Here is a 12611-nt window from a genome sequence, read left to right on the forward strand (position 1 = left end):
AAACCAGAGGAGAGGCTACCTGGGCATGGGAGAAGGTGGGGCCGCCAGAGGGACTTGGGCCTGCTCACCACCTTATGTCTCAGGGTGCATTCAATGTCAAAGCTTACTGTCTGCAAACCCAACTCATACCGGTGGAGTGTGAGGATGTGCTGACAGCTTGGAGAAATGTGGAAATGCACCCAGGTGACAACAGTCTCTCAACAATACGTCCTTAATCAAGCCATACTGAAGCTGGGGGTCTGGTGCTGCCATTTTCTGAGCTATGAAAGGAAGTGGAAACACACACATTAAATTTTAAAAATTTATTATTTTTTTCTTTCCATTTTTTTTTTTTTGGGGGGGGGTTGTTGACTTGTTCTTGAGATGGCTACACCAGCAAACAGAGCAGCACCCTTGGATCTAACGCCATTGCGGGGCTGCAACTCCTCCAAAGCATTCATATCTGCGGTGGCTTATCCCTGCCTCCCCCGCACCCCCAGTGAAGTCAAGTGATCCCACTTTTTTTAGTGAAATACAGTTAGCCCTATAATACTTTCCCCACACAGCCACCATTCCTTTCCCTCATGTCTGTGGGTGAAATGTTAACTAAGAGCTCTTGTAGAAAAATCTAAAATTTAGGACATACACACTTGTATCTCATTCGCCCTAGTCTTGACTCCTATGGCCTCAGGCTGACGACGCCCCTTGTGGGTGGGGAATGGCTCTAGAGACAGCACAGGGTCAGGCTGGCAAACACATGGGACTGTGGCCCCAGCAGGTCCTGGTACCACTGAGGCAGCTGCGTACAAAGCAAGACAGGCTCTTGACTTATCCTTGTCTGGACAACTCTTAACAGTGAAAAGAAATGGCTGGGGCAGAGAGGGAGAAACTATTCACTTCCTTAAAAGAGGAGGGGAAACGGGAAGGTGGGAGGAAAAGCGGGAGACACAGAAGCCCTCAGGAGATGACCCTGACCCTCGTCTCTCAACCTTAGCTGATTCGTTCATCACAGAGCGATCTGCTCTCTCGTTTTCCCGGTGCGGGTACACGCTCGTTAGCATGTGCAGTGCAGCAGATGTGTGTACGGACGGATGTGTGTTGTCTGCTACCAGGCGAATGTTTCAGTTCTGGCTTCAGTATAATTTTTTCTTTCTCTTTTTTTCTTTTTTTTTTTATTTCCTTAAAATTAATTTTCCTTTTAGAAACAAGTTCAACAGGAAACCAGCTCCCCTCCCACCATGCCGGACAAGGCTGCAGCCATCTTTTCTTTTCTTTTCTTTCTTTCTTTTTTTTTTTTTTTTTTTTTTTTTGTGAACCGTGCTGATTTCCTCTCCCGCCCCCACACAGGAACTCCTCCGGTGGCCTCAGGAGGCTACGATCTCTCCCTGGCTGGCGGGGCGCGTGGTGGTGGAAGGCCCCTCGGCCACAATGGAGGTTTCTGATTGTGGGACACAGTCTGGTTTTTGTTTTCTTCGTGTCTTCTAAGTTAAAAAGACATTCCTGACAAAAAGAAAAGAAGGTCAGTAACTGTGGAACCAAAGGCAGCAAGCATTTTACAAAGCCAACCAAGACACAAGTTTCCGTACTTGCTAAGGTACCTCATCATGGCCTCTGTTGTAAGGACTCATTAAACATGAACAAGCAGATAATAAAATAAAACAGCTGAGGGGCCAGGTAGTGGTACACTCATTACTGAGCATGGGGACCCAGGTTCAAGCCTCACTCCCTACCTACAGGGGGTAAGATTCATGAACAGTAAAACAGGACTGTAGGAATCTCTCTCAATTCTATCTCTATAAATTAATTTTTTAAAAAAGCAGTTGGGTTTTTTTTAAAAAACTTGTGATTTTAAAGAGCTAGCTACTACTTTAATGGAATATTGTCTCTAGCATTTTGTGTGATGTGAAAACAGGTGTTGTGTGTGTCTGTGTGTGCGTGCGCGCGCGCTTCCCACTCCCAAGAAATCACCACTTTGGTCTGCTTAAGTATTACAGTTTCACTAACAATATACTTCGAAAGAAAGCTTTGCTACTAATCAAGAGTTTAAAGCCCCCTAATCTAGACTTTAAGTAATTAACAGAGTGCCATAAGCGAGGGTTCTGGTACTAAACCATGCATGTTTGGATTGTAGCTCTACCAGTTACTGAATGTGACAGCTAGCACATTATCTAACATCTTGGAACCTCTGTTGTAAAATGGGAGCGATGGTCACTAACTCAGCGTCCTGCATGCTGATTACTCTAGTTAACTTAAGACAACATGTAAAAACAGAACCCAACACACAGCAAAAGCTTCTGATATAATAGCAGAGATAGCAAAGCTCAAGATGCCAACTGATATCACTAACCAATAAAGAACAAAAATGGAGAAAGACTCTCTAGTGTGGTAAGGTACGGATTAACTGCACCTTCTCCTACCAGAGCCTTTATAGATACAGAAACCACCAGTGGAGAGTGACACATAGGTATTCATAAAAACTACACTGTCAGAAAAGATTCCGATTAAGGTGTTAAAGGGTGGGGTTGGAACTGGGGAGAAAGCATAATGGTTATGCAAATGATTTTCAGACCTGAGCTCTCTGGTTCAATCTTTAGAACCATCATCAACCAGAGCTGAGCAGTGCTGGGGAGAGAGGGGATGGAAGGGGGTACTCTGGCTCTCTTCCTCTTCCTTTCTCGTTAACCAATAAATGTATATTTAAAAAAAAAAAGTTGAAGGGTAGATAGCATAATTGTTATGTAAATGAACTCTCAAGCCTAAGGCTCCAAAGTCCCAGGTTCAACCCCCCTGCACCACCATAGCCAGAGCTGAATAGTGTTCTGGTAAGAAAAAAAAACAAACAAAAAAAGGTCAATTCCAAGGGAGCCAGATTTAAAACACACACACACACTCTCTCTCTCTCTCGTTACTCAATGCAACTGCTATCATAAACTATCAGGGAAAGCAAGGAGGAATATTCTGGCAATTACCTAACTGTCTTTACCAACACCCCCCGCCCCAAGCCCAAGGCCCACATTTCCCCTGCTCTGCTGAAGAGTTACAGCTGGGTTCAAACCTGTCCCCATGCCTCACACCCCACCAACCAAGGAAGAGCTGGAGCTATAATCCACTCACCTGGGTGACTGGGTGACAGGCACAGTGCAGGAGTGTGAGCTATCGAAACAACCTGGTGAAGTCTCGCAAGGCCCAGCAAACTTGTTTACATTCCTCGGCACTGCAAAAGAAAGGCAAGGTTGGTTTCTGATGGATGAGAAAGCTACCAGACACTAAGACAACCAGGGCGTTGAATCCCCTTCTGCCGGGGCTCGGTCCATTGTCTATTTTGGGGACCCAGGGACCTCAGACATGTGTTTAACCACTGTACTACATCCCTGACCACTGCACTGTCTGCTTACCCCACTTGACGTCTTTGTGTAACTCAACAGTAAGCACCAGTGACAGCAGATGACAATAATTCTACACTGTGTGGTTTTAAAAGCAGGCTTTGGAGATTAAGTGGCTTTGACCCCACTATGTCCCTGAGCATATTACAAAGCTTCCTTATCTATTATCTATCTCACAATATTTGAAGGATTAAGTCAGTTCATACATATAAAGTGCTCAGGATAACAGAACAGCACACAGAGTGGTACTAAAATAAAGGTAGGCTCCTGCTGCTACAATGCCATTGTGCTGATGTTCTTGACATAAACACAGTAAAGCCAGAGCCCCCAGAGTAAAGACACAAGCACAGTCAGCTAAGGCGGGTCACTGTAACCCTAGGAGCTAATCTAAGGACCCTAGTTTCCTCATTCTCTTCCAACGGTGGGTATTGTTTACAAAGCCCAGTCCAGAAATTAAGTTTCCTCAGCCACCACCTTCTAGTTGAACAGGCTGCTGAGGATTTCCTCTTGTGGAAGGGAGGAGGGGTAAGCAGGACTTGGTCCTCGGGCAAATGCTAAAATGATTAGGTGGTGTGACTAGCTTAATATTCACCAGATCCTGTCCTCAGCCCCCACCCCCCAAAAAAAGATATCTATTGTCCAAAAGTGTCATAAGGAAACCAGTTAATGGAAGCTTTATTAATATATAATTTACTTACATACTTGAGAGGACTAACCAGACTCATGAGATGAGACTCAGATGAAATGTTGGGGACTGAACCTAGACCCCATGCCTGCAAGTGTGTGTTCACCCACTGTCACCACCTGTGAAAGGACGACCCCCTGCAGGTGGGGAGCCAGGGGCTTGAACCGGGATACTTGTGCTGGTCCTTGTGCTTCGTGCCCTGTGCGCTTAACCCACTGTGCTACCACCTGACTCCCAAGGAAACTTTCAATTAGTCTCTCCCAGCTTGCTAAAATGTAATGAAGCACAGGAAGTCTTTTGGCTTTATTGGAGCTCTGTCCTATGCTTCGTGAACTCAGCACGCCTCAGTAAATCTTACACCTCCCAGTGTACTTACTTCCGTGTCAGCACTAGTAAGGAGGCAGCCACGGTGAGCAAGTCCCTATCTTTCGTGCTCCTGGTGTCACAAAGAAGGCTGATACATGGTCCTAGAGGAGCTGCAGTGTGGTGTCATCATCTATAGGAGGGTAAGACAACAGGGAACTCCAACCCCAGCACTGAAGTCAAAAGATTGCTTTGCCTCACATGCATTAAAGCCAATCCATCTTTAACCAGAGGCCTTGGTTCAACACAGAGCACAGAAGAGCCCAACACTAGCCTCTTTTGTGACATAGGAGAAGCACTAACACCAAAATGACAGTAGGGAAGAACTGTGGTGAGGCCGGGTGAAAGGTGAGGCAGGCCCTGAGCCTCTGTCAGCAAACAGCTGCTCTGGTGTAGAGAGCTTCAGTTGAAGACCTAACTTAAATGGCCTTGGTGCCAAGTCAAAACTTTAAATAAGAGTTCCTTAAAACTGTGAGAACTTCCTATTTTCTGTTGCAGTTGTGGTATTCAATAACCCCTCCCCCAAACACACACACACACACACACACACACACACACACACACACACACACACACTTCATTTACTTAAAATTAAAACTGTCACCATTAGTTTCCTAGGTTCTACTTTCTAGTCCCACAATCGCAATCCTTCCATCATTTCAGCAGACACTATTCCTTAAGCTCCATAATCCAGGGTTACACACAACTCTAATTTCAGCACTCCCAACCCAAACTGTCTGTTCTTTCTAAGATTTTAGATGCAGAGTGAAATGCCACAGCACTTGAGTGTCCCCCACCCCACCCCATATCAATGTTATGACACTTCCTGGAGTGGCAGGACTCAAACCTAGTCAGAATGCATGGCAAAGCACGTGGCCTACCGGCGAGCCATCTTCTGACTCCCACATACATCTTCTGAACTTGAACATCTGCTTACAGAGATAAAGTCACATCAAGACAGAAAAGATGGATTTTTCTGAGTCACAATTATTAATGGCATTTGGAAAGCAAGATTTTTAGGGCCAAAGAGATAGTGGTTATATAGAAGAGTTCCCAGGTTTAATTCCCTGACACCAGCATAAGCCAGGGCAAAGCAGTGCTCTAGTTCTTCTTCTAGAGTTTGCCAGTGCTCTAGTAAAAGACAGTAATAAAAGAATGAGGTTTTTTTTTTTTTTCACGCTGTTTTGTTTTTAAAGAAGTAGAAATGCTAGCTTTCTTCCAGCTGACCATCTCAATCTTCCAGGGAGTGAATTAAGCACCTGTACCTTATGAAAAGCAGGCTTGGGCTTGCTAAAATGAAACTGAACCAGTTTACCCTCCCTGCTAGGATGGCAAACAAAGTGGCATGTTGAGGCAGGAGATGCAGGACCTTAAAACCCAAAGGTAGACTGAGTCATGCGTGGAACAGAAAGTTCAAGGGTCAATATGAAGTCTGAGAAAGAGAATTATCAAGAGGCGGTGAGCAATGGCCATCCCTTCCTCTAGTACCTCAGCACTACCTCTTCCTTCTGGTCATTTTCCATGCGTCAGAGGTGGTCTCTAGGGGGAGCTGCTGAACCTGCTCAGCAGTGAGAGCCAGTTGGCCAGGCTGGCAGTGGACCTTATTCCCCATGTCTCAAGGCAGGGCTCCTACACATTTCTGTTCACAACACTGCATTATTTGGATCCGCTTTCCTTGCTCTAAGATTTTCCTCAGATTAGGGAATCCCCATGATCTGTATTTCAGGTTTACTCAACTGTTCTACCTGTTATGCACTGCCCCTTTTGAGAATGTGGGCTTGGTGGAGAATCACTCCAGAATGTGTGGGTGGTTGCCTTAAGAGTTTGCAAGAGCATGCTCCAGCTAGTTAAGTAAATGATGACTTTTTGGCCATTTCTTTTCTTTTTGTTTAATTTTTTATTATCTTTATTTATTGGATAGACAGAAGGAAATCAAGAGGGTAGTGGGAGATAGAGAGGGAGAGAGACATCTGCAATCCTTCTTCACCACTTGTGAAGCTTTTCCCCCTACAGGTGGAAACTGGGGGTTCCAATTTAGATCCTTGTGCATTGTAACATGTGCGGCTCAACCAGGTGCGCCAACACTAGGCCCTGGCTGTTTCTTTTCAAAGGAAGAAGTTAACGTTCATTGATCACCTACCACACGCCCAATCTTTTGTAGATTTCTACCACTACCTCCTATCAACTCCAGGAGAGAGGTAGAACTAGTACAGTTTTACAAACGAAGTAGCTAAAGGAAGCAAGATTTGAACCAACACTTCTGACCCTTAAGCCTAGTCGCCTATCAGGGCTTACACCACACTCTAAGGAAATTAAGGGTCAATACAACTGCCCTTATACCAACTAGGAACAAACTGAGGACAGAAAAAGTAGAGAGAAGCCACATCTTTCCAAGATGAATATAGGTATACACTATACCACTTCTAATGGGAAAAACCACAGTAAGACTTCTTAGTGGAGGGAAATCCCCCTTTCTGGCAATGTGTCCTGACGGCAGCTGTCATGTGCCTGCCACTTATCAGTGGCCAAAAGTTAGCTATTTGGGGTCATGAAGTTAACTTATGTAATAAGACCAAAAATACAATGTGGTGGTCTGGAAGGTGGCATAGTGGATGAAGTGTTGGACTTTCAAGCATGAGGTGCTGAGTTCAATCCCCAGCAGCATATGTACTAGACTGATGTCTGGTTCTTTCTCTCTCCTATTGCTCTCATTAATAAATAAAATTTATTTAAAAAATACAATGGGGGGGGGGGGCAGGTGGTGGCGCACCTGGTTGAGTGCACATGTTACAATGTGCAAGGATACAGGTTCGAGCCTCTAGTCTAGAAAGCTTTGGGAGTGGTGAAGCAGGGCTGCAGGTGTCTGTCTCTCTCCCCCTTCCCTCTTGATTTCTGCCTCTATCCAATAAATAAAGATAATTAAAAAAATGTTTTTAAATCTACAATGGGGAGAAAGACCTGAAATTTTAACATTAACAAAATTAAACAGCTGTTAAAAAGTTGCTCACCTAAAACACCTTCAAAAACAATAAAATACTTGGGAAAAAATTTAAACAAGGAAGGAAAAGAACCATATGTGTAGTTTTCAGCTAGGTGAGGGGGAGGGAGAGGGGTGTGTGTGTGTGTGTTGTGTAGAAAACAGAAATTTTACACATGTACCAATTACTGTATTTGATATCAACTGTAAATTATTAATCCTCCCCACATCACACACACACACACACAAAAAAAAAAAAAAAAAAAAAGCAGAAGCCGGGCGGTAGCACAGCGGGTTAAGCGCAGGTGGCGCAAAGTGCAAAGACTGGCGCAGGTATCCCGGTTCAAGCCCCCGGCTCCCCACCTGCAGGAGAGTCGCTTCACAAGTGGTGGCAGGGGAGTCACTTCACAAGTGGTGAAGCAGGTCTGCAGGTGTCTATCTTTCTCTCCCCCCTCTGTCTTCCCCTCCTCTCTCCATTTCTCTCTGTCCTATCCAACAATGATGACATCAGTAACTACAACAATAAAACAACAAGGGCAACAAAAGAGAATAAATAAATATTAAAAAAAAAAAATCCTGCTATTAGCAGGGGAGATGGCCTAATGATTATACAAAAAGACTTTCATGCCCGAGGCTTCAAAGTGCAGGGCTGAGCAGTGCACTGGTAATATAAGTTAAAAAAAAAAAAAAAAAAATATATATATATATATATATATATATATATATATATATATATATATATATATATATATATATATATACAGAGTGGAAAATGGTTGTGATGAGGCCCACGAGTGGACACAGTGGATAAGTAATGAACTCTCAAGCATGAGTCTCTGAGTTTAATCTCCAGAATCACATGTACCAGAATGATGCGCTGGTGTTTTCTTTCTCTCTCTCTCTTAAATAAATCTCAAAAAACAAACACTGTGGTATTTAACAAAAAAAAAAAAAAAAAAAAAAAAGACCAGCACTGAGACCAACAGAAAAGAACAGAGACATAAATCTATACATATGTGGGCATGTATAGCAGAAAAGCCAAAACAATCCAATGATAGAAAATAAAGCTTCTTTGGGAGTCGGGCTGTAGTTCAGCGGGTTAAGCGCAGGTGGCGCAAAGCACAAGAACCGGCATAAGGATCCCGGTTCGAACCCCAGCTCCCCACCTGCAGGGGAGTCGCTTCACAGGCGGTGAAGCAGGTCTGCAAGTGTCTATCTTTCTCTCCTCCTCTCTGTCTTCCCCTCCTCTCTCCATTTCTCTCTGTCCTATCCAACAAAGACAACAACAATAATAACTACAACAATAAAACAAGGCAACAAAAGGGAATAAATAAATATTTAAAAAAAAAAGTATAGCTGCAAAAAAAGAAAGAAAAAAGAAAAGTGAAACCAGGGATAGGACAGTAACTTAATTCAGTAGAGCACGTTACCATGCTTGAGGACCTGGGTTCAACTCTGTGCCCACCTACAGCTTCACAATTGGTAGAATCATGCTGTGGGTGCCTCTCAACTTCTATTTAAAAAAAAAAGTATGCTGGGAGCAGGAAGAAATGAAAATTAGAGCATCATTTAACACAAATTAGCTCAAAACTCACTATAAAGGGATATTAGACCTGAAACTATAAAAATGCACAAAAGAAAACATGGGTGAAAGAAACCTTCAGGACTTTCATATCGAAGATATATTTGGAGACATAACCCTGATGGTAAAGGAAGCTAAAGAGAGTAAACAAAAAGGATAACACTGGATTAAAAAGCTCTGCACACGAAAGGAGGCTTTCACAAGGATGAAACTTAGTAACCTAGTAATTAAGAGAGCTATTTGCCCACCACACATCTGAGAAAGGGTTGTTATAAAAAATAAAGAAATAAAGGAAATCATACAGCTCACCAACAAAGTAACAAGCAACCCAATAATAAAAGTGGGCTAAAGTTCTAACTAGCCAATCCTCTAAGGAAGATACACAGATGGATCACAGAAATAGAAAATGCTCCATGTCACTTATTAAGGAAATGAAAATAAAGCCACTATGAGATACCACCTCACACCTGCTGAGAATGTCATCAACAAAACAAAAAATGGTAAGTGTTGGTGAGAGTGTGGAGAAAAAGAAATGCTTACACTGTTGGTGGGGATAAAGACTGATACAAGCCCTATGGAGAGAGATAGCAGAGTTCTTAAGCAAGTAAGAATGAAAACACTTCATGATCCAGCAAGACCACCACCAAAGCACATGAAAACACCAACTGAAAAAGATATACACACTCGGGTTCATAATTACACTATCCACAATAGCCCCAAGCACCTAAATGCCCATCAGCAGACTGCTGGACGGAGAAGTTACGGGCTAAATATTCAATAGAGTGCTATTGTGCAATCTGAGAAAGAAAGGGGAAAAAGGAAAGGGAAAGGAGCAGGGAGGGGAGGGAAGGGCAGGGACAGGCAGGGCCGGGGAGGGGAGGGGAAGGAATCCTAGTGTTCAGTGGAGTTGGTGTATTGCACCAAAGTAAAAGACTCTGGAGTTGGTGAGGGGGAAGAGTACAGGTCCAAAAAGGATGACAGAGGACCTAGTGAGGGTTGTATTGTTATGTGGGAAAATGAGAAATGTTATGCATGTACAAACTATGGTGTTTAGTATCAAATGTAAAACAGTAATCCCCCAATACATGTAAAGCAGCATGGTGGCTGGGCAACTGTTTAATGGGAGCAGTTTCAGTTTTGCAAAGTCGTTAAGTTCTGGAGACCATTATGTGACAATGTGAATAATTAACACTATTGAACAGTTATACTCAGAATGGTGAAGATGCTAATTTTTGCATTTATCTTAGTACAATAAGAATTTTTAAACATTTAAGAGCAAGCTGGACCCTATGATAGCAGCATTTCCTCCCTTTATAATGCCTTATATATTTTTCTGTACCATCACATGCATTTCCTCTTTCTCTCATAGTGTCTACCTGTTAGTATATACATACTACTATTATTTAACTATTCTCCACTAATGGACAATTAGAATATTTCTATCCCCACTATTACCAACACATTACTTGTTTTTGGACAAGTCATGACTTTTTTTTTCCCAATGTTAAAATGCATAATGACTTTACCAATACACTGCTCTTCCCCCCTCCCTTCCCCAGGTATGTGGGGAGGGACGGGGAGGGACGGGGAGAAAGAGAACCAGAGAATCACTATGGCAGAAACTTAACTAAGAGCTCAAACATGTAAATTATCTGCCCGAGTCACCTCCCTGGCTACAGTATTCATTCTTGGACCTATTAATCTGTCCACAACTGTATAGATACTGGATACAGTTATTACCTAGGGGCTGGGTGGAAGTGCATCTGGTTGAGCACTCATGTTATTATGCAAAAGGACCCAGGTTCAAATCCCCAGTCCCCACCTGCAGGGGTAAAGCTTCATGAGTGGTGGAACAGTGCTTCAGGTGTCTGTCTCTTTCTCTTCCTCTCTTTTTTCTTCCCTCTAGATTTCTCTCTGCCTCTATACAATAAATAATACATATGATTAAAAAATAATCATATAAAAATTCAAGAGACAGGCTATCAGGGCAAGTATTACAATTAAAAAATAAAATTTAATGGCATCAAGGGTCATAAATGGATTGATTCAATGATGAAATTTTTCAGGAAAATTTTCAAAAAGCAAAGTCTAGACTTCTCAATATTATCTATAATAATGAAAATAATCTAAATGTCTATAAACAATAGCACTGTAAAGAAATCAATACCTTTAAGCTATAAAACAGTGATGAGGAAGACTATGAAGCTCTATGTTGATAGTAAATGAAAAAAATCAAGCTGCGAGCAAGTAGATCATAAGCATGATGCATCCTACAGATTGTTTTGGCCTGAAATTTTTTCTTTAAAATTAGAATTTGAGTTTTTTTAAGGATGGTGGGAAATTTCCAATTTACTGCAGATTCATCTCTTCTCTAATGCTTTCATAGCCAGTGTCCAATCTATTCAGGCACCTTAGTACATGAGTGAGAAGAACTTCAAAAAACACAGCTCCTAGAGGGTAACATGCAGCTCAGTACACTGGTCTTCTAGAGGAAACAACGCTTCTGCATTCACGGACTTAAGTCAGTCAATACAGACATGCAATGAAACTAACATACCCAGTGGTGTTCCTCTCCCCGCCAAGATTGGCTTCCGAAGTCAAGCTTATATAATTCAAGGCCAAATGGACTTTAAAAACTGTGACTATACAAGGGCACACAAAAAGCGCAGGAGACATTTTTTATTTTCTACATACTCCACTATTAAAAAACCTTCAGGGTTACTCACCTTGTAACTTGCTTGTGGAAGTCTGTAAGTTGTTTGTGTGTTACTGTGACGGCTCCCACAGTTGTTTCCTTTGGCAAACCTTTCAAGGAATTCTCTAACCATCGACAAAAAGTCTGCATAAAGTAGAAAGTCACAAGTTTTAAAAGGTGCCAGGTAGGTATATAAAGATAACATAGTGGCTACATAAACAGATTCTCATGCCTAAGGCTCCAAGGAGGTTCCAGGTTTAATCCCCAGCACCACTGGTGGCCAGAGCTGAGCACTGTTGGGGGGTTGGGGGGGCGCGCACGGGGACAGCAGGGCCTACTTTAACTGAGCCCTATAGGTAATAGTAAGTCCCTGCATGTCTGTCTCACCAAAACTGACTCTTCCAGATATGAAAGTTGAAATTACAAAAAACATACCTGAACCAAAAACAAACACTAGACAAATAAAAAACCACATACACATGTCTAGATTTCCCCCTCCCAGAGAGAGACAGCATTTCAGATACAAGTCCTTCTACTTGGTAGAGAAGTCTCTTTTGGGGGTGGGGGGTGGTAAATCCAGTAAAGCACATACATTGCTGTTGTATGCCCTGATACTGTGGTCATTTAGTTAAAAAGAAAAGGGGGAATTGTTGTATGCTTTACACTGGGTTGTTCTAGCTCTCCCCTGCCAAGAAAATTGGTTCAGTCCTGCTAGTTTCGCGGGCTCGCTTGTCCCCACCCCAAGGAATCCCGAGAGAGTTCCAGAGTTCCAAGTTGGAGAGTGCTTGGCGCCGCCGCGGGGGAAAGAGGCAGCAGAGTTCTGTTTGGTGATTAGTTTGTTTAGTTTATGAATCATTGTTCCTGAATAAAGAAATACAGCTTCCCTGCCCAGCCGTATGTCTCTGGTTGTCTCTGTTACCCGCCCGCGAAGCTAGCCCGGCCAGCTG

The 12611-nt window shown here is 42.9% G+C and overlaps 1 protein-coding gene across 2 annotated transcripts in view; it reads right to left on the reverse strand.

Moving 5' to 3' along the window:
* Nucleotides 1-287: 287 nt before the first annotated feature.
* The window catches only part of TNPO3 (transportin 3), a 68958-nt gene continuing 56634 nt past the window's right edge, over nt 288-12611 (reverse strand). For both annotated transcript variants that reach the window (XM_007526314.3, XM_060196538.1), the window contains 3 exons: nt 11696-11808; nt 3094-3193; nt 288-1479 (listed from right to left, as the gene is read on the reverse strand). In XM_007526314.3, the coding sequence (XP_007526376.1) occupies nt 3133-3193; nt 11696-11808 (174 nt within the window). In that variant the 3' untranslated portion in view covers nt 288-1479; nt 3094-3132. The remainder of the gene's footprint in view (nt 1480-3093; nt 3194-11695; nt 11809-12611) is intronic.

The sequence above is a fragment of the Erinaceus europaeus genome, chromosome 8, assembly GCF_950295315.1.
Source record: "Erinaceus europaeus chromosome 8, mEriEur2.1, whole genome shotgun sequence".
Lineage (NCBI taxonomy): Eukaryota > Metazoa > Chordata > Mammalia > Eulipotyphla > Erinaceidae > Erinaceus > Erinaceus europaeus.